General features: G+C 37.6%; 2 protein-coding genes across 4 annotated transcripts in view; one reads left to right on the plus strand and one right to left on the minus strand.

The window, feature by feature from the left end:
- The window catches only part of PLPP1 (phospholipid phosphatase 1), a 62432-nt gene extending 55453 nt beyond the window's left edge, over positions 1-6979 (plus strand). For both annotated transcript variants that reach the window (XM_048290606.1, XM_048290607.1), the window contains exons 5-6: positions 4272-4448; positions 6526-6979. In XM_048290606.1, the coding sequence (XP_048146563.1) occupies positions 4272-4448; positions 6526-6651 (303 nt within the window). In that variant the 3' untranslated portion in view covers positions 6652-6979. The remainder of the gene's footprint in view (positions 1-4271; positions 4449-6525) is intronic.
- Positions 5449-24058, minus strand: part of MTREX (Mtr4 exosome RNA helicase) — a 43721-nt gene continuing 25111 nt past the window's right edge. Inside the window, exons 16-27 of one of the 2 annotated variants that reach the window (XM_048290600.1) lie at positions 23249-23399; positions 21309-21481; positions 20948-21016; positions 17026-17154; positions 15919-16029; positions 15409-15597; positions 14133-14296; positions 12682-12787; positions 11401-11457; positions 10828-10990; positions 7437-7541; positions 5449-7096 (exon numbers count right to left, since the gene is read on the minus strand). In XM_048290600.1, coding sequence (XP_048146557.1) covers positions 7044-7096; positions 7437-7541; positions 10828-10990; positions 11401-11457; positions 12682-12787; positions 14133-14296; positions 15409-15597; positions 15919-16029; positions 17026-17154; positions 20948-21016; positions 21309-21481; positions 23249-23399 — 1470 coding nt within the window. In that variant the 3' untranslated portion in view covers positions 5449-7043. Of the gene's footprint in view, positions 7097-7436; positions 7542-8571; positions 8612-10827; positions 10991-11400; positions 11458-12681; positions 12788-14132; positions 14297-15408; positions 15598-15918; positions 16030-17025; positions 17155-20947; positions 21017-21308; positions 21482-23248; positions 23400-24058 lie in introns of those variants that run through there. The other variant, XM_048290601.1, reaches the window with a different exon arrangement.

Here is a 24058-nt window from a genome sequence, read left to right on the forward strand (position 1 = left end):
CAGACTCTTAGTACTTGTACTTGGACAAACTGAGAAGTGTTCTCATTTCTCTGTGTCACGGGAGTTTTCTCTCTTGGAAACTTTGTCACTGTTCTGCTCTTAAGTTCATGATGCAGAGTTTGTTAGGGTTGGAGAGACAGAAATAAGAGAGAAAATAGGTGTATCTCTAAAGGGAAGATGTGCCTTGCTTCTGTTCTTTAGGACAGGACACCTATAGGAAATCCAGTTACTGGGGCCTTTTTTGTATCAGGAGAAAATCCATTTTTGAAACTTACCAGAACAAATCAATTGGTACAAGTAGTAGTATTACTTGGTTGGGGAACACCACCACAATCCCCCCCTCCAAATTTCTTCCTTTTGACTTCCATTCTTGAACAAGTGCAGGAGGATTTCCATACTTTAACAGGCAAAAGTATTTTGCAGTACGGAATTTTTGTATAATTGGAGAAGGTATTGAATGAAAAATAACCAGGGAGTTTAAAGTATTGAAATTAAATATCTGAAGTATGATCTTGGTTGGTGAAGTGAGTAGGTTTTGGTAAATCTTGAAAGAATTTTGTGCCCTTAAAGTGGAGATGCAATATGTTAGCTGTTAGGAAATTTCCTTGTGAAGTCACATGGTTGCACCTCCAGAAGTCTATCTAGTCCATATAAGTCACTGTACTTCAAAATTTGGTAGGCATGTGTTTATGTAAATTAATACTGCTCTGGTGAAAGAGCAAACACTCAAAAGGCATGCTAGAAATGTTGAGTAGTAAATAATTCTCCAGTAGCAGAGACCCTTCCATTCATGTCTGTGGCTTCTTGCAAGAAGCCACAAAGTAGCTGTGAGTTTCTCTTCATGGCTTGTGTGAATTTTTAGAAATGAAGTACCAGACCATAGATTAAGAAGAAATTTGTGTTCAGGATGTGTGTGGCATAGAGAACATATTTTCATTATAGAGTAAGCTAGCAGGGGAAAAAAACCCTGGAGATTATTTAATCCCATTAAAAAGAAGCCTTTATGAAATCTCTGCACTTTTAAAAGGAATGAACGAAGCAAACACAAGAAACAGCAGGGTAGGGGAGTAGAGAGCAATAGAGCATAGCTGAATGACAACTGCTGAAGGATCAGACTGCTTAGAACAGTGTGGAGGGAAGCTGGCATGGTGAATGCTGATAGAAGCAAGTCACTATCAGAGAGGCTTGGGACACTCCTGCTGTGTTCATAGGCTCGCAAATTTGTTTCTCAGCAACATGTGAAAAGCTGGTAGCAGGCATTTCAGTAGTATTAACCAGATGACATTTCCTAAAGTTCCTGTGGCTTCTATAAATTACAAGTTTTATTTATAAAGCTTATTCCTTTCTAGCAAAGAGGCTTGGGTGGGGAAACACGGATTTGCTTTGGGAAAGCAAATTAAATTTGGGAAAAATTAAATTTGGGAAATTTAATTTGGGAAATTTGGGAACTTAAATTTGGGAAAACACTTCTGTTTTCCTTCTCTAAGGCTGTCCTGTAAATGACTTCAAAGAGGAGCAAAGGAACCTGAGGTATGCTGTGAAGGAGGAGGTTCTGTAAACAGCCTGAAGCCATTGCCCTCTGTTAGTCAACAGGGTCAAAATAGTAGCAAGAGTTAAAGCAGCGTGGGGCTAGGACACCTCCATATTGTGCATTTAATGCTACATAAAGGCTAATACTGTATAAATGTACATTGGGATTACTGCCAATATTAACCTTGATTTACATTTAATGAATCATCAGCAAAAGCTCCTCCTCTCCTTGGCTGCTTTATTTTCCTGTGTGGACCTGATGGCCTGTTGCAGGCAGACATGTCGCTGTTGTCTTTATAAGAGCAAGTCACAGTAGTGGGAAGAAACTTGACAGGGGAGCACAACTCAGCCTATTAAAAGAAGCAGTCTGAAGTTACTTGCTTAAAAATAACACGGTATCTGCTATTGCAGCAGATTATTTTAAATTTAACAAAAAAACCCCCAATTACTTAATTATTAACAATTACTTTAAATTAACAATTACTTTAAATTTAACAAAAACCAACAACAAAAAAAACCCCAAACCAGTTGTAACCAGAATGACAGCTGCTACTTCTGAAATTAAACACAGCTGTGAACAGTCAGCCTAACACTTATCTATGGTATCACTTCTCACCCTTCTCACACCTAGTTTTAGAACAATGTAAATCTATTTGCTGGTATGAGGTGCAAGAAGGCCTTTGGTCATTTCCTGTACAGATACAGGAACTGATGGTGTAAAGAATCATCTAGAATTGGTGAAGTCTATAGCCAACTGCTTGTGCCCTGCAGCTGATGGAACAGCTGCAGATCCTCTCTATGACAGGAGGTAACTCTCACAGTACAAAAGTCAAGCTTTCACATCAACGTCCAATCCAAGTTTCTTCTCTGATGCTTTGTAAAGCAGAAGGAATTTGAATACCTGCTGCATAAGGGCAAAGACTGCTTTATTGATCATTCAGTGCACTGGGCTGGCATCTTTGCAAGTTGGCATTTGCATGTCTTGCCCCATTTTCTTGTGTTCAGAAGTAAACCTGTTTTCTCACAGATCTGCAGTTGCATAACCCTGGGGTTTTTTCTACACCCGTTGCCAACTTCCAAAAATGTTTATATGGAAAAAACTTCATTGCAGCAAGGTATTTTAACTGCCTTCAGGAAACTTTAGTGGGAATAGGGAAAGAGCAAAGAACAGCCAGTATCAAATCATCAGCCAACTCTTTAGACTACTAGCATTTACTCCTTGGACCTACCTCTATTCCACCAGGCACTTTGTAGTGTTCTGGTCTACTGTTGGTAAATCCAGAAGTAGTATCACTAAGCCCATTAAAACACCTTTTGTTAAAAGAACTTCGTGTGACAGGTAATTTTTGAAGTGGCTAAGCTCTTTCCCCTAGTGGTGAATTTGAGGCCCGCAGAAATATGCAGTGCCCACCAATTTGAAGGGGAAAAATTATTTTTCAGTTCAGGCTTAGGTGTAGCTTCTTCAGAGTCCAACTTTACCCTGACCTTGCTATTAAAGAAAACTGTTTATGGATGGGGTTGATGTTTTTGATGCTCCATTTATACCTGAAAATGTCAGCCTGCCAAAATTGTGATGTAAGTTAGTCAGAGAAACTTTCCCCAAATGTTTAACTTTAGAAAGTAGCGCCTCTGCATTTACAGTGTGTTCTCTGTGCCTATATTTACATTGTAAATGTACTGCTTCTCAAAGTTAGCCATGGCTTTTGAAGTTGGTAGTAGAGGGTTTTACCAGGAGTTTGGTGTGCTGCCTTAGTGCCTGACACCTGTGTGTTGGTTTTTACATTTTTCAACACTATCAGCTAAGGTTTTGTCCTTGCCCTGAAGTTTCTATGTCTCTGAGAAGATATACTTGAAATGTTAAATTTAACTTCCAACTGTATTATTTTCTCAGTGAATACAGTAACTATGGTACCTTTTTTGGTGTTAGGATTAAGTTTCAGAATAAATTCAATGATAGTTACAGAGTATTTGGAGAGTATTTACAGAGTATTTGGAGAAACTAGAGAGCTAGACAGATGTAGACAGCCAGATTGTAGACAGACCAGAGAAGAAACAAAGGCAGGGTCTTGATTAGATGGGAAAGTAACAAATACTGTGAATTGGAGATAACACATCAAAAGCACAGATATACACAACAGAAGTAGAGCTGAGGGGAGGGAAGAAACATGGGAACTTCATATATCTACCAGAGTGGCAGCATGGTTAATACACAGCTGAAAAGGGTGAGGAACAAAGTTCAGTGAAATACACCATTGACAACTGAGAAATGCAATCATTTTATCAAGTTAGTTCTGGTACTTAGCTACAGCTGCAATACTATGCAGGAAGTTGATAATACTAAAGGTGACTAGAATTGCAAATGAAGTTAAAAAACTTGTCAGCTCTATGTATCGTAAATGTAAACTATTTTGTGTAAGGCTTACCTCTAGTTCATGCAGGAGTAAAATATTGGTTTGACTTCCAGTGGATTCTTTTTAAGCCTTAAGTGGCTCTAGTATTACTGGGATGAAAATACTCATTTGTCACATTAGTACAAACAAAACAATATGATGGTGTTATATATAAAATAAAGACCGAAACTATCAAGCTCTGCCTTGGCAGCCTTGAGAGTACAGCTATAACACCTAGAACAGCTGTGAATATTATCTCAATGCAAATTTCAATCAACTCTTCGAAAAGACCCAACACAATTTTACTTCTTCTGTGCTTACTGCATTTTGTAACTTTTCTTTTTCTTTCAGCTTTATCTTCAGGCAAGAATGAAAGGAGACTGGGCAAGACTTGTACGTCCTACTATACAATTTGGTCTCATTGCTGCATCTATCTATGTGGGTCTCTCACGTGTTTCTGACTACAAGCATCACTGGAGTGATGTTTTAACAGGACTTATCCAGGGAGCAGTGGTTGCTGTACTCATTGTAAGTAACTCCTGAGGGGGTGGATGTGTGTGAATGCTGCTTTTATGAACAGCACCTTAGAATTGCAGGCTGTGTTCAGAGGAAAGCAAACCTGTATTTCTAATGCTTCAAAAATTGCTGAAGCAGGGAAACAACTCCTTGAACTGGGTGTAAGCAATAGTACTTTGGGGAGTGAGACAGGCTCTGGCCCAATGAGATAAGTGGCAGTTTTAGCCATTGGACAACATGAAATTGTCTCTGCTCAAGAGCTTTTCAAATAATTAAGATAGAAATGGTACCTGCAAACTGTGTAGGCCTCTCTGTATAAATCACGCTTTTTGCTTCTAGCCAAATTCAAGATCTCGAGTACAATAGCAGAGGACTCTGTACAAGGTAAACGGGGGAAAAAGGCCTTGAAGAATAAGGAGAGCATCAAAGTGTCTGCCTTTGCCACCTTACACAGTGTGTTTTTTCAGTCTGATGGGAAACTAAAACCCTTCACCTTTTCCTGTGTGCATTCCAAGTACTAAAAATGTGTTCACAAGGAGGAACCTGTGAAGCTCAGCTGTACTGATAAGTATAAAGCTATCCCAGGGAACAGACACTTGCCTAAACTTGTCACAGGAGGCCCAGTTGACTTAATGGCAACAGTTGTACTGGCTGTCACCAGAGTGCCAAGGCTAATTCATCCATTGGGAAGGGATAGATCAGGAACTCCAGATCAATGGGAGCGAGTTGAGGTCTACTGAAGGATTTAGTTGCCAAGAACTGAGGCTTAGGGGAAGAACCACATCCAAAATAAATGCTTTGTCAGCTTTCTCAGGTCAGAAGGGTATAGTTCAAGACAAAGCTGTCTACAAGGTGCAATCAATAATAAAAACAAATCTTGGAGCAGCTCTGGGAAATTGTACAGGCTCCAGTAGCTCTTACTAAATGGCTACATGTTCACTTAATCCTACCCCTCATTTTTGTCCAATCTCTTTTTCTAAGAAAAGGAGTTCAGAGTAAGAAACATCACAGATTGAAGAGGTGAGGACACTTTTATTAGGAAAACAAGTTTAGTCAAGAATGTTGGATGATTCAGAAGGTGCTTGGTAATACAAGAAAGAGTAGAAAGTAGCATTACAGAGAGAAGAGTTGAAAGGTCAGGAAATTATTTTTAAAAATATACATTAGCACCAACCACCACCCCCAAACTCTTATTTGAAAGAACTGAGTTCCTCTCCAGAAACACCAAGGTGAGGTTAGAGCATGGTGGTGCAGCAACTGCAAATGGATCACTAAATTGGACTGAGGGAATCTGGCATTAAGTGGAAGCGGAAACTCCCCTGGCCTGTGGCTAAAGCAGTGTGCTGGGTCATCAGCCACCTACCAGTGTGGTGGGAGATATTTTCTTCTGCCATGGACAGTGTTCTGCTGTTCTCAGGGTTGCAGTGGGAGGGGAAGACACAATGCAGGAAGGGAAGGGATCATGTGAGGCTTCTCATTTATTGCACCCCATGCAGCACTGTGCTTAGCACATCTGCTGTGAGACTTACTGAAGGGAGCAATGGAAGACAGCGAGCTGCAGAACTGGATCAACCACCTGTCTTGTAGTCAGGGAGATGTCTCCTAGCTGTGAAGAACTGAGGTCGTATGTTTAAAGGACTGCAGGAAAGGACTATGTAGGCAGAGCTGGCCTTACAGCTGCTGGGTCCAGCTAAAGCACCACCTCTCCTGTTCTGTTCTACATAAATTACAGAAAAAAAATTTAACTAAACTTGCATTGTGGGCCCTCAGAAAGCACATTCTGCTTTCATTTAAAGCTGCTCCAACTATGGCTGTTGTGATGAAGCAGTGCCTGGTAAGGCAGTCAGCAGTTAGTTAGCACAAGCCTTGAATTTGTCTTAAACCATCAGTGGCTAAATGGTCAAGGGCAAGGAGTAAAAGCTATTGAAAGAACAGACATCTGAATTTTGTACAAGACTTCCCTGCCATTTTCTGATGTTTTAAACTGATTAAGCTTTTTATTAGTTTTGATCTTAGAATCTGCCTTCTGCAGAGCCCTTGTTTCAAAGACTTACGAGTGCAGGAACTTAACACTAATTTGTTCACTTAGGTTGTATACGTGTCAGACTTCTTCAAAGTGAGAGGATGTACATTTCAACCAAAAGAAGATTCCCATACAACCCTACATGAGACTCCAACAAATGGAAATCACTTTGGCAGCAATCATCAACCATGAAGAATGACCCACATCACCTCTGTTGCTCTGAAAGAAAACAATTTCAACAAGTCTGATTATGTAATATAAGTAAATGCCTTTAAGGGACTGCTGCTGCTTCTTGGATGCTCACTTCACCTGTATATAGTAACACCTACCACAGTTACTGTACATCTAAACTTTAAGTTTCTGTTGGTTCAAGCTCTTGCTTAAAAGAAAGCTATTAAAATTGTAAATTTTTATTGAAAACAGTAACAAGTTATATTACATACACTGCTGTTTTTACATGCCTTGTTGAATCAACTGTGGTTTAAGTAAACACCATTAAAAGGAATTACTTGAGATGGAAGCCACGTGTGACGCTGATGAATTTGTTCCATCATGTCAGTATAGTTTCTGGAAGACATCTGCTGTTACAGGTAAAGGCTTGCAGCAAAGACGATATCTCTCTTGATTTTTGTAATCCCTATTAATGAAAAAAATATCCATGTCTAAGAGTCTTAACTGCCACAACCACTATTTAAAGTACAGTTATAAGCATGTTACAAGTATTAAATGGAAGTCATTGTCCATCCATTTTTAGCCATAAACTTAGTTAAACCATCAGTATCCACCCTTTAAGTCAAACTTCGTAACAGAGATGTTACCTGGAAAAATAACAGCAATGGTGCTGTTTACCACGAAGTCAACACCAGAAGTTCTCAATACAAAATTATTCACCTTTGGCCCCTCGGTACCTGTGCAGCCCCCTTCCCCCATCACTTCTTCTAGAATTGCTTCATGTCCTGTGAAAGTGAAATACATACCCTCTGCAAACTTATTTTCCAGTTCTGTGTTCCCAATGGCTTTTGCAGCCTGGCACATCTGCCGAAGCAGTTCTTCTAGACGCCTCATGCAACGAATTATGCTACCTGTATGAAAGAGCAAGGGAAAACTTTGTGCCACATCATGTAACTGGTCCTGAATTATTCAAAGTAATAGTTCCTTCTACAACCCTGTTCAATTTATCTAGAAGCCAAATGTCTTAAACTTAGTTTCTGTTTGCACAGTAAATTTCTCTGTGAGGCATTTCCTTGAAGCTGTTTCCAAATGCTTGTCCTTTCTACTGTCTTTACAGTCTCTAACTACTACCTAATCATAGGACTTTCTGGGCTGTTGAGTAGTTCCTAGTGGATTTTTTCTTTCAAGTACTTGTTAAGACTTCCTCAAAAACCATAGAGCATTAGGGGATTCACAAGTTTGCTGCTTCATGAACTACCACAGGTTTATTTTGTGATTTTTTTAATAAGCCTTAGTTCTTTAGTTGGCAAAGGCAGTAACTGATACATCTTACTACTCCTGTCCCACTCAGGAGTCCATGGACCACTCTACCACTCAACTGCATGGTTACAATAATGCACACAAGCATCTTGACACAGCTCCTACACTGCAACCCAACACCCATTCATGATTTATTATGCATTCATCTTCTCTCTGAACTTTCCTCACAGCTCAGCCCAAGTTACTGCTACAAATTTCACAAAACAACCCTGAATGCTTCTGCTCTTCTGGCCACAAGCAAAGACTATCCTGTTTGGTCATTTCCTCCAGCAGCATGTTGTACAGTCAAAATTACTGTAGGCAAAATAACAGTTACTGGGTAAATACAGGATGGAGGGCTTGAGAGCAGCCCTGCTTAGATGGACTTGGGGGTGCTGCTGGATGAGAGGCTGTATATGACCCATCAATGTGCACCTGCAGCCCAGAAAGCCAATTATATCCTGGGCTGCATCCAAAGCAGTGTGGCCAGCAGGGCAAGAGAGGTGATTCTGCCCCTCTGCTCTCATGAGACCCCACCTGCAGTGCTGCGTCCAGCTCTGGGGTCCCCAGCACAGGAAGGACATCGACCTGTTGGAGCAAGTCCAGAGGAGGGCCACCAAGATGATCAGAGATGGAACAGGTCTCCTTTGAGGACAGGCTGAGAGAGTTGGGGTTGTTCAGCCTAGAGAAGAGAAGGCTCCAGGGAGACCTTATTGTGACCTTTCAATACATGGAAACATTCAAGGTCATGTTGGATGGGGCTCCGAGCAACCAGATTTAGGGAAAGATGTCCCTGCTCACTGAAGAGGATTTGGTCTGTACAACCTTTCTATATTACCTCTAAGGCATAATATCTGGGGAAAAAAAAAATACGAAAAGAACATTCTACAAAGCGGAGACATGATAAAGTAATGCTTCTCTTTAAAAAAGCATTCATAGGGCCTCACTAGGTCATGTCAGTTTCTACAGTGAGAACAGTGTATGTAAGAGCAGCAAGTCTGTAAAACCTGTTGCAATGACAAGATGGAGAAACCCACACAGAGCATTGAGCGCAGAGCACACACCAACACAAGTGACCTGTGGGCAGCTGCCCCGAGCACGGCTGTGCTGCATTGTGGCATGTCCTGGCTCAGCTGTCAAAGATCCTGCTCGTCTCCATTTACAAGGCCAACCCCGACAGCCATTCCAGGGAGTATTTGTTTACAGGCAGCATAGCTGGGCTTGCTGCAGACATAGTTTTTTGTGCAAGATAAAGAAAATTGCAATTTTAAAATAAATTACTATTGTTAATACTTCCACAAAGCAAGAGTTGGTCTGCAGTTAATAGATAGGGTACTTAACTCAGTTTTGCGTTCTTCCCTAAAGGCTTTAAAAAGCCGCTCTTATTTTCATTTCTTCCCAACACACGCATTTCAACTTGAAGACAAGGTATTTGCATTAGCAAATCAACACTACTCCACTATGTGGCAAACACTTGTTCTTGAAACACTCAGACTTATTTTGTATTCTGATTTTCTTTGAAATCACTATAGTTACTTGGATAACCAAGGTGAACTACTCTGGGATTTAGTGACACCACAATCCATTTGAGGTACACATAACCGACAACAAATGCCTGAAATGCTTCCCGTCCTTGTGGATAAGGCACAGAAAACCAGCCAATGAAAGTTAAGGGAAGAATTATGCATTGACCCCTGCCACAAGAGCTGACCTCAAAACAGGCCACTAGATCTAATTTTGACGGAGCTGGCACTATTGAGTAGAACAAAGCTGACTGTTTTAGTACGTTAAATGGAAATACGTTAAATATGGTAAATGGAAAATGTTACTGCCCAGTGTATTCTGAACATTCAAGTGTCAATGTAAATACATGCCAGCTACTGCTACTTTAGTGTTCCACACAGGGTGCCTCCATAGCAAATGGAAGGCTCAGATAATCATTGCAATAGGAGGAATCTGCTGACTGCAGAAGCCAAGACTGCCAAGATTTGTGCTGCTAAAGGCAACTTTCTTATTAAGTTCCTGGATCTGTGCATTGGATTACATGCACGAATTATGCGCATGAATTCCCTTGTTTTAAGGGAATTTGCAAGCCTTTGCAAACAAGAAAACAGCATTTGAGAGAGGCAGCACTGACAGTAACAACTTCAAAAAGGAAGACTTCTAAGACTGCTGCATCCATCCTACTGTTCTTCACAACTTCCAATAGGCTGGTTTTTCATTCTGGTTTGACCTTTTCATTCTGGTTTCACAACCCTTTGGATGGTTTGTTTTTACAAAGTATCAGAGCTTTAAGTCGTCATACTTTTTAAAAGTGGAAACAAAATATTCTTCCTCAAGGGCCAGTTTCTAGTACTCCCAATTTTAGGAACCAAATTAATCCACATGACAGGTTATATCTAGGCTTTTCAACTATCCATTGCACCGCTGTGAAAAACTATTCAAAAGAGAGACTTGGTTACCACTTCTCACTTCTGTCATCATTAAGTCAGCAGGAGGAATTGGTTATACCAACTGGTTATACCAAATAAATAAAAATCTTAACTATAATGAGGACAAGTGCAAGAGCTGTACTTCCTGATGACAAGCATTTGGAACATTTTTTTTCCCCTTTAACTAGAAAAAGTAAGCATTACTGTTTGTTGTAATGCTTAGAATTTCTGAGTTTTATAGAAAGTTTTTAGAATACAGAGATATCCCTTTAAAAAATCTTAGATTATAAATTACCAAGTGTCTAAGTATAAATTAACATATATAGTAAACAATTTTTTCCCCACTTGATTGTAGCCATACAGATGCTTGAATACATCTGAGTTTACTATAAAGTTATTCAGTATTACCATTCCCTGTTGTAGAATTACCAACTCATACCTTCTAAAGAACAACTGATTAGCCTACCTTCAAAGACATCTGTCATTTTGCAGATGTGAGCGAAGTTAGCTCCATTTGCCCATGTATACACAACATCCATTAGGTTTGGTCTGAAAGAATTCAAGTAATTTTCTTCATCAATTTCCAGTTTTGCTTCTGCTGACACCTTGGCAATTCTTTTTGCACACTCCTTTAAAATAAAATATTTTATATTGATAATGTACTTAACCTGAGTAAGTATTGAACTGATAGAAAGACATGCACGTTACTAGGTACTGCGTTCCAGAATGAGGTTTCCTTTTTTAGTGTGAAATTATTCAGAATCAGAAAGTAAACCACTGTTTACATGAAGTCTGCCTGCACTAACCATGTACAGTGTAGTAACCAAGCTTATAAAAGTTTTAGAGGTATATCCTAAATTAGCATAAAGATTTCTTGCAAACAATATAACGTGTTATTACACATTGCAAAACCACATGCAGTGCCAGCTGAGTTCACTGATGATCCAAAATTAAGTCTTTACTATGCACTTATTATACATTACTCATGAGCTTTGCTCGTGTTAACATTAACCCTGAGCTCAGACAGATTTCTAATTACCTGCATTTGCCGAAGTGGTCCTGCCAACTGCTCAGTCAATTTTGGCATTTCACTGGACTGAAAAAGAAGACATTAAACAATCTCATGTGCTCCCATACATTTGCTCTATACCAAATTAAATGCAAAACCAGAAGTTCGGTGTGTGATACTGCCATCCTAAATTATTCTAATAACTTCTCAAACCTGTTATCAACACTAAAATGACTCAATTCCCCAAATGCTTGTTCCTCAAACTAAACCAGGAAACTAAATCTTTCTGCATAATATACCAACATCATGAAAAAGCACCTGCTATCTGGATACTTCCAAAATTCTCTCTATTTAGCTGTACCATAGTTTGGAACCGACAAATGAACTGCTATTTATTATGTGACAGTTCAAGCTTTTCTTTAAGAATATTACAAAAAAATGTTTTTAATAACTTAAGCATCAGTGGCAATATATGAAAATATGGCTTTTCAAAATACAGGAACATCTTTATGTCCTAGCTGTTCAGACTCAAGTATTATTGTTGAGTGAACCCCAATATTCTGATTAACAATGGCTTACCTTGGCATCCCTTCCACTAACAAATGAACTGCATTGGCATCTGCTGCTAATGTTTTTTCCCCATATTTAGAATCAACCTGAGTGATACATCCTGCTAGCTCTTTGTAAAAATATTTCATATGGTAGTTATTTTTACTAATTTTCTGGGGTGAGACTAACCTTGTATATAGCGTGCAGGTGGGAAAAAAATAACACCTGGTATAAAATGCCCATGTTATTGCTTTCAAAAATATATGGTCTGATTTTAACAGCCTTTTTGGTATCAATTCCATGTGTTACTGCCATTTTGATCAATGGTCAAGGGTACTGACCATGTAACGTAACACAGACACATCTGAGAATTAAAGATACCCTCACCCCACAGTGTAGGGGTGCAGTTATTGTTAAGCCTCTTCTTGAGATAATCATTCTACATTTTAAATTATATGGAGGGGGGTATGTATGTATTAATAGCAGCACATATGCTGAGAATCTATTGATACTGCTTCATTTAATGAGGAAGTCTGCAATTTAACACAACCTTTGGCATGTCACGCATGCGGAAAGAGACTTGAGCATTGAAGCTGAAATGCTTTTGCTCAGTTCAGTGGGAGTTCATGTCAAACACCTTAGGAAGCGATAAAAAATGTGCAAAGGCTCATACTGTTATGACCAATTTCTGCAACTGAATTAAAAACAGTATTATTAAAAGACAGGAATGTCTAGAATTCTGGAATTGAAGAAGTAACTCACATTCTCCTGAAACACAAAACAGCTGAGTAGTGCAGTTGCCTGTTCTGCAGATAAGTCATTGAAGAGACCATTGAACATCATTTCTGTCAGGAGTAGTTCATCAGCACTAAAATAACAAGAAGGAAGCTTAGGGGAAAGACTTACTGAAATGTAATTTTAAAATTAAGAACTATTAATCTGTTTTGTGAAGCAACTGGATATGGATAAAAAACCAGCATCTTAATTTTACTGTCAGGGACACCAAATATACAGACACACACACACAAAAATACTAGCTTTTTAAGGGGAATGCTAATTAATAAGAGACTGCAACATTATTTTAAAGAAACTAAAAGCACTTAATAGACTAAAATAAAACCCTCCTGACAGATCATATGAGTTAGTACGAATAGTTGATTTAGTCAGTTTCTATCAGACAGAATATCAAGAGATCAGAAAGAACCAGGGAGTTAGGCAACTTAGGAAAAGCACGAAAACTAGTACTGCTGCTGCTCAGAAAAGAGTAGACTGGGTATTTCCAAAATACTGAAGAAAGGAATGAACTTGCTTCAATTTACTTGAGGAATAAAGACTTAATCATGAATTATAAAAGTAAGTGCATGATGCAGATACAAAATCCAAACATACTTATTTGGATAAAACACCAAATTTTCGGTAATACTGGAATTTATCAAAAAAATGATGAATAGGATGGGGGAAAAACAAAGAAGGATTTTTTTAAAAAAGAGATATGTCACTCAAACAGTTCCAGGCAGTCAGGAAGTAGATAAAATTCTGATTCAGCTTCCCCACTTGCTATCAAATTTTGCAGGGCAATTAGCTATCAAACAAATACCAGTAGCAGCTTTCAAACTTACCTGTAAGACAAGGGGTACAGCAGTCACTGTGACTTTTAAAAATACAAAATTCTATCAAAATCTGAGTTACTGTAAAATATTAAAGTCTGATTCATGATTTTTTCACCTGTTTCAGTATGTACGTACCTGCTAAATGTATTATAGTAAAATGCACCACTTCACTGATTCCTATGGAAGCAATTTCACTATATTCCAAACCTGTCAGTGACTTGGCAACTGCTGACAACATTGTTACACTTGTTTGTGAGTGACTGTACCAACAGTCCTGGTTCAATGTCAACCACAGAAATCAAGATCTTCCTCTCGTGCAACATTAAATGAAAACACATCCTATTACCTTAGGCACAAAAATAGCCATTGTTTCGGCATTTTCATGTCTATGTTTGAATTTTAAAATCTATTGTGTTTTTCCTTAAGTTGCTACCTTTATTTATACTGCTTGAATCAGTATAATACCTTTATTACACAGAACACTGTCTCTGAAGAATTCTTTTTCTAATGGTCTCAAAACTTTAAAATACAGTGTACTAATTTTAGCAAGGACAGTAAAGTGTGTATTCATGACAATGAACAGTTTCCACAGAAGCCAGTTACCTGCTGATTTCACAAGCAACCCGTCCTTTCATCTCTATAACATCTGAAGACGTGGCAAACCCCAGTCTTCTCAAAACACGCTTGCGGCATTTGAGTTCATCCATTTGTAGGACGGTTCTGGCTTTCTTCAATTCTCGCTTTGCTACTTTAATATCCATAGCAATCTGGGGGGCCAGAAGGAGAGGAATTACACCTTGCTGGTTTAACAGATGCAACTGTTTTAAAGACATCGTTTAATTTACATAAAGGCCTCAGAATAACAGTATATGAACATACTACTTGACTAGTTGACCTGCCTAACTCTCTTAAGAGGAAGGTTTAAAACAAATTAAACAATATTATTATTATTATTATCATTATTATTATTATTATTATTAAAAATCAGCTCCATTTACCCACTGAAGCCTCTGGTAAACTTAGTAAATTAAGCTATTTACACATAGTGAGAAACAAACCAAACCAGCCCATGCTAAAAAGACAAAGTGATCATCTGTTGAGAAATGAGTGCTCATCTTCTGAGACCTATACTAAGTCTCACCTAACCAATCATTCAATGAAATGTAACCCAAATGCATTATTTTCCACTATTAGAGCTTCTTGCAGTGGCTTGCAGTTCATCACAGTCACTGTCTAGATCCTGACAGCAGACACCCTTGCAGAAAGCTGTTTCGTCCATCAGGTCTTACCACATGCAACTTTGTGGCCATACCAGAACTACCTCACTTCCGTGAAGTGGCTGCTGGAGAACCTTTTTTCTCAAGCAGCAGAGAAACATGACAGCTGGTTTTATGCACAATCAGTTTCAGTCTAGGAGGGTACAACGCTAGGCAAAATAAGTAAGTGCATTGCTTCCAGGCTGAGAGTCAGCTCAGGAAGCAGTAGCATGATGATTCCTCTGGTATACTCCTCAAGCTAGTAAGCCCCATCAAGTAATTCAACTTAATTTTTAATATACTTTTGCAAACTTATCAATTGAAATTATCTATGAAGACTTTTCCTATGCTGCATTGTGCTATGCCTACTCAGTGAAAAAGAGCTCTGTAACCTTCTAATTCCTGAAAACTTCCTCTGAAGAGTCTTCTTTTCAGACATATGTTGCGTCTGTATCAATGAAGGGCATACCACCAACTCAGCCATTTTGTTATTGAGATTCAGTAATTTTACTGTATTTAAAAGGGCTGATTAGGGCTTAGCAAATAAAAAGAAAAGCAAGTAAGAAGACAACCTCCCTCCCCCACTCCAGCTAAATACAAAGTGATTTTGTTTGTATCTTTACCTGTGCTTTTTTTTCACAAAGTTTGTATATGGTTTCCAAGTTTGGATCATTGTGAAGAGGATGTGAGTACATCCTATGCTCAAATGCCTCTATTTTTTGGATTACTTTTTTCAACCCTTGGTCTTTGATGCCCATGTCATCAATAGGGTCTAGTAAAGGCACTCCATCAGGAAACCGTTTCTGTACTTCCTAAAATGATGAAGAAAGATTTTTATTTTTATGATTAGTAACAGCAAAATAAACTACATTTTACAAATAAGCTGGCATAACTATAGAGACACAGGAGGCTGTAATGTAAGTTACGTGACATTTCAGCAGTTTTCAAAATTAGTTTAAAATGACATGACAAGGAGAAACAATTGACACACATTGTGGTTTCCAACCCCTTTAAAGAATAAAGCTGAAGATGTGACAGATGCTTTCCACAAATTTCTTTATAACAAGCTGCCTTGGGTTCAAGAGTACCTCACTAATCACAGCAGAGTGCTTACACAGCCTAGTGGAACTTACCAGTACAGATTTTAACACACTTTGCCTGTTATCAATAGGCCTCAGGTCTTTTGGTATGTAAAGTCGGACACTGCTGATAGCTGAGACAAGATGTACCAAAACAGGAACAACCTATCAAAGAGAGGGTAGTAACTCATAAATCAGTAAAAAACGTACCTCTTATTACTGGTCCATAGCAAAACTTTTTCAAGGGAAAAGGAAAACTTAGTGCACAAGCACGCAGCAGTGGGTAAAGGAATATCAGAAAGCAGGAAAATGTGGCTAATGACTTAAAGTACTCATAAAGAAGAAAAGTAGTTGTCCAAATGGGAAAATTCTGAATGCAGTTTCTCTCTACAGAGTGACTGCAAGTGAAAACAAAACAACAGTTTTTCTATTACCTCGCGCCTTACCTGCTGGAATACCTCTTTTGATCCAAACCAGACAAATTATTGTCATACACTTGAATAAGAATGCTAACAGCAGAGAACATCAAGCCAGAAACCACATAATTCCTAAGTATCAAAACCATCATGACACCATGAAGAATCAATACTGCATTGAACTCCAAGGTTTAAATGGACTTCCTGAGAAAAAACCTGCAGACAAATTAAACTGCCTCTGATCTGAAAATTGTAACTGTTTGTCTTGATATAGGGTTTCAAACTAAAAATTTTAAATAAAGCAAGTATTTTCACTAAAAAAAAGTTTCAATTTAATTTTAGAATGAGTTTTGCAAAGCTGTCCAGAGAGGTGGTGGAGTCACCATCCCTGGAAGGGTTCAAGAAGCAACCGGAGGTGGCACTTTGTGCTATGATTTAGGTGAGAAGCTGGTGTTCAAAGGTTGGACTCAATGATCTTGGACGTCTTTTCCAGCCTTAATGATTTTAAGATATAAAGAAGGAGTTCTGTTCCCAAAGACAAGTTACTGCTAAAAAAAGCATCTGTCAAACAGTACTACTAAAAATCTATTACTTTAATTTATTAATAAGGCAGAGTTAGGTCTACAGATTCTTTCTCTTCCTTAAATGAATCAGTCCCTCTTTTACCATAGTTTGCAAATGGCTTGGAAATAAAGATTTGAGAAAGCTTACGAAGAACTACTGAGAATAAACACATGTAACAAACCTGCATCTCTCCTTTCTCATCAGGTCTGGCTGGCTTTGCAGACTCAGTCGCAGAATTTTTCAGACTGTCTTTGCTGCAGTGCAGGAGCACTTCAACTACATACAAAGGGTCCAATTCACCAGAATTTGGCTGTTGAGGGCACAGAAAAAGAACAGGTCTGAAACAGTTATTTTAAAATACCAGAAAGAATGAATGAAAACCACATCATTTCTCCAACATTAAAGGTATGAAATGAGCGGTGTCTCTTTACAAAGTATCAGCTCAGTGTGGCAGTACATTCTGAAAACGCACATTCCGGTGAACTGATTGAAAGATCCCTCCTCCAGGAAAACACACTTGAAAAAATTACCCTCCCTCATCCTCCCTTGTCGGAATAGCCTAAAGTCTGCTTGAAGCTTTAGGTGCTTTTGCCTTTTCTTCTAGATGTATCTCTTCCAAAGTAAGCCATTATGTTTTAAAACTGTAATGCATATTTGCATCATGCTAGCAGTACTGAACTTTGCATTTAAAAAAAAAACAACCCAAACCAAAATTAGGGGATCTCTTTCATTTGCAGGTTTGCAGGTTCAAGTTTTCATGCACAATAGAGACCACAGAAAAATCTTTCAAGCATAACAGCTCGTATCTGCGGCAAGCAGGACATTGCGTCTTGCACGCTGCACCTTTACAAACCCCAAAATGCACTCATAACATCTGATATTCATTTAAAGAACTCAAACATGTAGATGTGGTGATGAAAGACTACTGTTCACAAGGCCATAACCTTCCTTATATCCTGATTTTAAAAAGCCTGACATTAGTTATTTGAGTGGATCACTATGCACTAGGGTTGCTCAGATACACTCCTACTATAAACAAGTATTTTTAAGACTTTGAACAGAACTATGTTCTAGGCCTAACACAAACGTAGACATAATCTTTTAAAATACCACGTGCAAGCTTTCTGCTTCCAAATACAAGAGAAAAAGAAAACATTCTTTTCGAAATCCCACCTTAACTCAGTTCATTTTTACTGGGTGGTATTTTTCATTACAAAGCTACAACATACTACTTTATTTCACTGCATGCCAACTAGCATTTTTAACAGATCCTCAGAAGTGCTATGAGAAACTGCCATAGTAAAATAAAGACAAAAACAGGGTTATCCTGTTGTATAAGCTAAATTATTTCTTCAAGAAATGCCAATTACTTGCTGGGGAAGAAACTGTTCCTCTAAATTGTATCCTACATTTGCAGAAAGCAGTCACAGCAATGTAGGAGATCCAAACCACTGCCACTCTCTGAAATAAGAATTTTAAAATAATACCCACATATACCAGATCAGTATCCAGCCAAAGCCAGGGAAAGCATAATGCTGACTTGAATGAAGTAGAGACTAAACTCATAGCTGCACAAGTGTGCTACAGAAAATACTAGAATTGGAGATATCTAGAAAATTGAGAGGAAAAAAAATTTCTATCTCTGATTGCATTGCAAACTTATTAATAAAGCAGGAGTATAAAAATCATTAACATCTGCTGTTAATATTACTCTCTTTAAGTTTACGTATACCAACAGCTTTTAGACAATGCTCACTAGACACGACTCAACCTACAACTACATTTTGAATGTGTACTGTTTCCTTCCATGGATTTCCTACAACAGTATAGTTACTACATCTTTGAACAGTGACAGACATGTTTCTATATGCAAAAATAAAAGGAGATTAGAACCCTTAGAAAACTTGTTAGCCACAGACTTCTCTGTCATATCAAGTTTAAATGATTTCTTTAATTCACACTGCCATCAAGTCACATGTTTCAAGGACAAAATTAAGCCCTTTTTGGCAGAGTACTGAAGGATTAGCTGTATTCTTAAGATTTCAGATTTGCCCTGAAACATCTCTTACTTCATCTGCCCAGAAACAAACCAAAATAAGAAAGGTGATCGTGCCCAGGAACTAAGAAGTATAGCACAGGTAACGAATTCAGAGTCCCAGATTAGTAACATCAAACTCACTGAAAATTCAATGACCATGACACAGCACTAAAAGAGATGTTTATATAGTAAACATTATAAATATACAAGGATTACGATAAATCTAAACAGGGAAGACAGAACTGCATCATCTCAAATTTTAGTATCAATAATTGCTAAGAGACAAAAATTTCTTGTCTAGAATCAGGGATCAGATAATATGGACTATCAACAGCACAACAGTATCACTAGCTTACTGCTGGCACAATCTAGTGAAAATAAAATTTCTCAGTCAAAAATACTTGGGTTTTGTATGAATTCCAAAGGACATAGTTATTTTGCTGCCTACTATAATGTAGAGTATATAGCAAGCACCCCTGCTTGAGATAAATTATATTCTGAATAACAGTAAAGTGCTATTTGCATTGACAATTTTGTGGAACACTGAATTTTGAAATTATGATGGAAAAGCATCTACACATAATTAATAATAAACATAACTGGCATGACTCATGCATTTACTTTCACAGTGCAATGAACTAAGAATATTATGTGAAATACAGACATACTATAGCCCTAAATGTCATTATTAATTACATAGATTTCTCATTAGAAAAAAAGACTTAATTAGAAACGATGATATAGTGAAGAAAAGTTTGCAACTAATCTAGTAATATCGACTGAATTCAACATGATTTCTAAAAGCAAACCCAAAGAACTGTTCAGCTTAGAAGCGGATGAAGGTTTAAAGATGCAGCATAAGTAATATCTTTCCAGTACTAACTAAGTATACTTGTATACATTAAATAGTAATGGCAAATGGCATCTGTGTCTCAGGACAAAAATGCATTGAAGAGACACTAAAATGGGTAAACAACAACTTCTTCAAGTAATTTGTTTTGCCTCTGCTCATAGAAACTAGTCCTTTCATACTGACTTTAAAAGTTACATAGCTTTAAGTCTGTTCCTTAATTTCCACCACCTATTGTCATTCTTTCCACACACTCAGAAGGAAAAATTCAACCCAGCTGCTAGAATGACTTAATGAAAAAAGTGCTGCTGGAGCCACATCCATCTCTTGCAAAACAGACTGGAATTTCAAAGCTAATATTCAAAGCCAAAGGCTTATACAACAGTGAGACAGACCAGATAGGGAAGGCAAATATATATGTGAATAAATATGTCACAGATAGAAGAACGGCCTCCAAATGACACAGAAGTTGGGAATTTTACATAGAAAGCTGTGACTAGAGGGACAATCTGGTTTACTACTTGTGTGTCTCTATGATATAAAGCAAAGATTTAAGCAACAGCAGTAAGTGTCCAGTTTTTCAACTTGAAAAAAGAAAGAAATATGACTTTCAAAAGGAAGATGGAAAACCAGAACAAAATCTCTTTTAATAAGTTCTGTATGCACACATTTTTCTCATTTCCTCTTTAACGAATATATATTAGAGAAGCACCAAAAGGTGCCACAATGAACAGGCACCACCAGAACTCAACAAAGACAACTTTGCATTTAGACCTAGCAACTAATGCCAATGGTCTCCTGATAAAATTATAGCAAAAATGGTACCACAGAAAAATATGCTTTTAACTTAGGTTTTCATTTAAACAGCTTTTTTCATTAAAGCTGTTCAACTTTCTCATTAACAGCTTAAATTAGCACTGGCAATGTCTCAGAAACAACTTAGTTCGAAACATTTTCAGTGCTATGTAAAAGCAAGCATTTCCTCCACAAATATGTTAAAAGTTAAAAACTGAACCCAAGACGTGGAGTTTTCTCCATCTTCTATAACTTTATTTCTTTACACTTTTACTTCAGGAAGTTCAGAGCTTTTTGTAAATTTGGGGTAAAAGGAAATTTTTTTGACTTTGAGAACTATAAAGAAATAGGAGTTTTATCTTATTTTCAGAAAAGCCAGTCAGATATATATTTTGATAATGGAGACAACATGTATTTTACCTTAACATTTGATTTCTTAGAGAAATTAACAACCACTCCCCATCCGTAGTCATCACCTTCATTCTTCACCTGGAAAAATTACAAGATGTTGTAACATCACCCACCTATAATAACATCCTAGCAAGCACAACTTTTTGTATGTTTGATATTTACAACGGCAGTCATAGATTACTATTCATCATGAAAACAGTATTTCTTTTATTGCATTATTGAATGCTTAGCAAAGAAACACAAGTAAAAACTGGTGCTTAGTGTGATGCATGTAATTTTTCAAGACGGTAAACTGGCAGACACAAATGAACCTTGCAAATTTCAAAAATGGGCAGAAATTAAAAACAAAACAAAAGAAAAATCAAACTACCTTTACCAGTCTTCCTGGCTGTAGAAAGGGCAAGCAGTACTTTGGTTTGTGAATATACTCTTCAATATCTTTACCCAGTTTTGCAAGCTGCTGGCGGATTCTGTAGTATATCACCACATTTTCTTCATTGGGAATTACAATTTTGTTGTACTGTGCTTCCAAATTATTGACTCCTAAAATGACAAGTAAATTCTCAAGGAAATCAGTATCTTCACACAGATTGAGAAATCAGTGTTTCACTTTCAGATCTACATGACTAATATTTTGTGACCACTTTTAGTATTCATCTTCTACTTACAAGAACCCATTCTCTGGAGGGCTAGAAATCTGTACATTCGTCCCCTGCATTTTATTTATAGAGAATTAAATTCCGGTATTATTTTTAAAAAATAAACAAGCTTGAGAAACTGGAAAAGCCTAGACACCCAATTATCCAGGAATAACTGATTTAGGTTTGCACAGAAGTCACATTAAAACATGCAGTGATTTTGCAGGAAGGTATTCGATGCTTACCAGCGCTTTTTATCTCCTCCTACAAAAATAAGATTGCTCAAGGACATCTTCTAAAAAGAAGCGTTCCAACAAGAGGTGAGTTGTTAGAAGATGTTCTTCCTAACTTGTTTTAGCTTCTGATTTATCAGTCGAAATCAGTATTTTCTTCCTCCAGTATTTTTACATCTTATTTATGCAAATCAGTTTTTATTCTAAGCAGTATGATTCATTCTCTCATTCTGGTAATACCATCAGCAAGCATAAACAAAGGACAGATTATAAAAATCTCTTTTTCCTCTCTACCAACTCATCCTCTTGCATGCTATTTTTGAATGCTCGTAAGTGGCCCAGAAATCCCACTTCACTGGGACTTGAGAGACAACTCAGGGAAGTGCTCCTTATTTTTTACCTGCCAATTTTTCAAAGAAATAAGCCATTCATTCATACTCATGGCATACTTTCTTCCTTAGTCTAAGTAGCCAGTTCTCTCCTTTGTGTTTTTAATTGCAGCTGAAGTGATTACAAAATTCTAATGCCCAGTATGGTGCCTATGGTGAAACTGTGCACGAACTATGAAAAATGTTCTTCAGCTCCATTTTTCTATTTAAACAGCAATGCTGGAATGACAGAATAAAGATCTAGGCATACCAGCTGGAACAGAGAGGTTGTCAGGAAATAAATACTTTATTTAACTACTACTGCACCTGCAAACTAACAGAGAGACATAATGGAAACCCTCCCTCTGCATGGCTATCAAAGCTACATGCACATACACACTTTCTTTCATAACATTCAATTAACAAATGACCAGATGAATTCCTCATTAATAATTCCCTCTCATGTTCTTAAGTTTTATAAGAAGCCTCACTCTCAAACACTGTCTGAAATCTCCAGAAACTGACTTTGGTGCATGAAAACTCACTATTTAAGGATCATGGCTCAAAATGCAGTTACTCAACAGAGTGCAAATAATGTCTCAGATCTCTCTGCATTTTTCTTATTATTATAATAAACATTTCTTACCTACACTACTCTGAATGCAGTGTGCTTAAGTTCTTTTTACAGATTGTACTGGGATATTAAAAGCTGGAAGACTTTCCTTCCCTAAGATTTTTTTCCCTGCATCTCAAATAAGCCATGGGAATTTTTAAATTGTTTTTCCTTCTTCCTGCCTTACAGTTTAGCAATGTGACAACCCTTCTTGTCTGACTCAGAGAGGAAAGCTCTCTTCATAAACTGACAGTGCATATTAGTATGAGTCCTAAGAACAAGAGGAAATTACTCTTACTGAAACTACAACGTGGCAACAAATGGTGCAATGGCAACTGTTGGCAGGGAAGACAAAAACTGCCCAGGTAAAAGCTTGTATGAGCATAATAAAGTCTAACTGCCCAATCTCACCATATTTTATACCTACTCACATGGGAACAACATGCAGCAGTACTTACTTTCCACTATTTCTGGAATAGTTCTGTAATGCTGGAACTGATAAAAGGATTTTTCTAACATGTATTCAGGATTAATTTCCTCTACTCGAAGCAAGTTCAATACCATGTTATATGTCAGGTGAAATGCACTGTTTAAGGGATCGGCTGAACCCTGAAAAAGATCCAAGAGCATTTTCTGATTAAAAAAATATTAATTGCAGCATATAAGAACACACTGAACGAACCAGGATGCAGTATTTTATATGAGGAGCTGCTTTGATGAATTGCACAACTTGTCTTGAATTTAGATTACATGTTTCATGAAGTCCTAAGCAATTCTATTATGCTGAATATGTAGAAGTATTTGTACTGTATTGATACTTACCATAGCCACAATATTATAAATGATATTTGAACGAAATGAAAAGTCCAGGTGAAAAATTCAGATGTTTCCTGTAGTTTACAATTTAGATTCCATTATCTTAACTTTAAAGTAAGAGTTTCTTCACGATTTAAAGCAATCCATTATTTTAACACTGAAAAAAATCTTATTTGCAAGTCTTAAGACCTACTGGTTACATTGGTGTCTTGCTTTTTGCTCAAAAATAGGTAATCTGCAAATTCTTTAACTTAAATTATGACTCATTATAAAATTAACATAATTTTCAGGTCGCTTGAGAGAAGTTGTGAACTCTCCCCTGGATGTGGTCCTGGGCACCCTGCTCTATATGACCCTGCTGGAGCTTGACCTCTACAGGTCCCTTACAACCCCCACCATTCTGGGAAGTTAAGTTTTTTTTTACAAGGTGGTACATACAGGTATTTTGATTA

Source organism: Corvus hawaiiensis, chromosome Z, assembly GCF_020740725.1.
Source record: "Corvus hawaiiensis isolate bCorHaw1 chromosome Z, bCorHaw1.pri.cur, whole genome shotgun sequence".
Taxonomy (NCBI): Eukaryota; Metazoa; Chordata; class Aves; order Passeriformes; family Corvidae; genus Corvus; species Corvus hawaiiensis.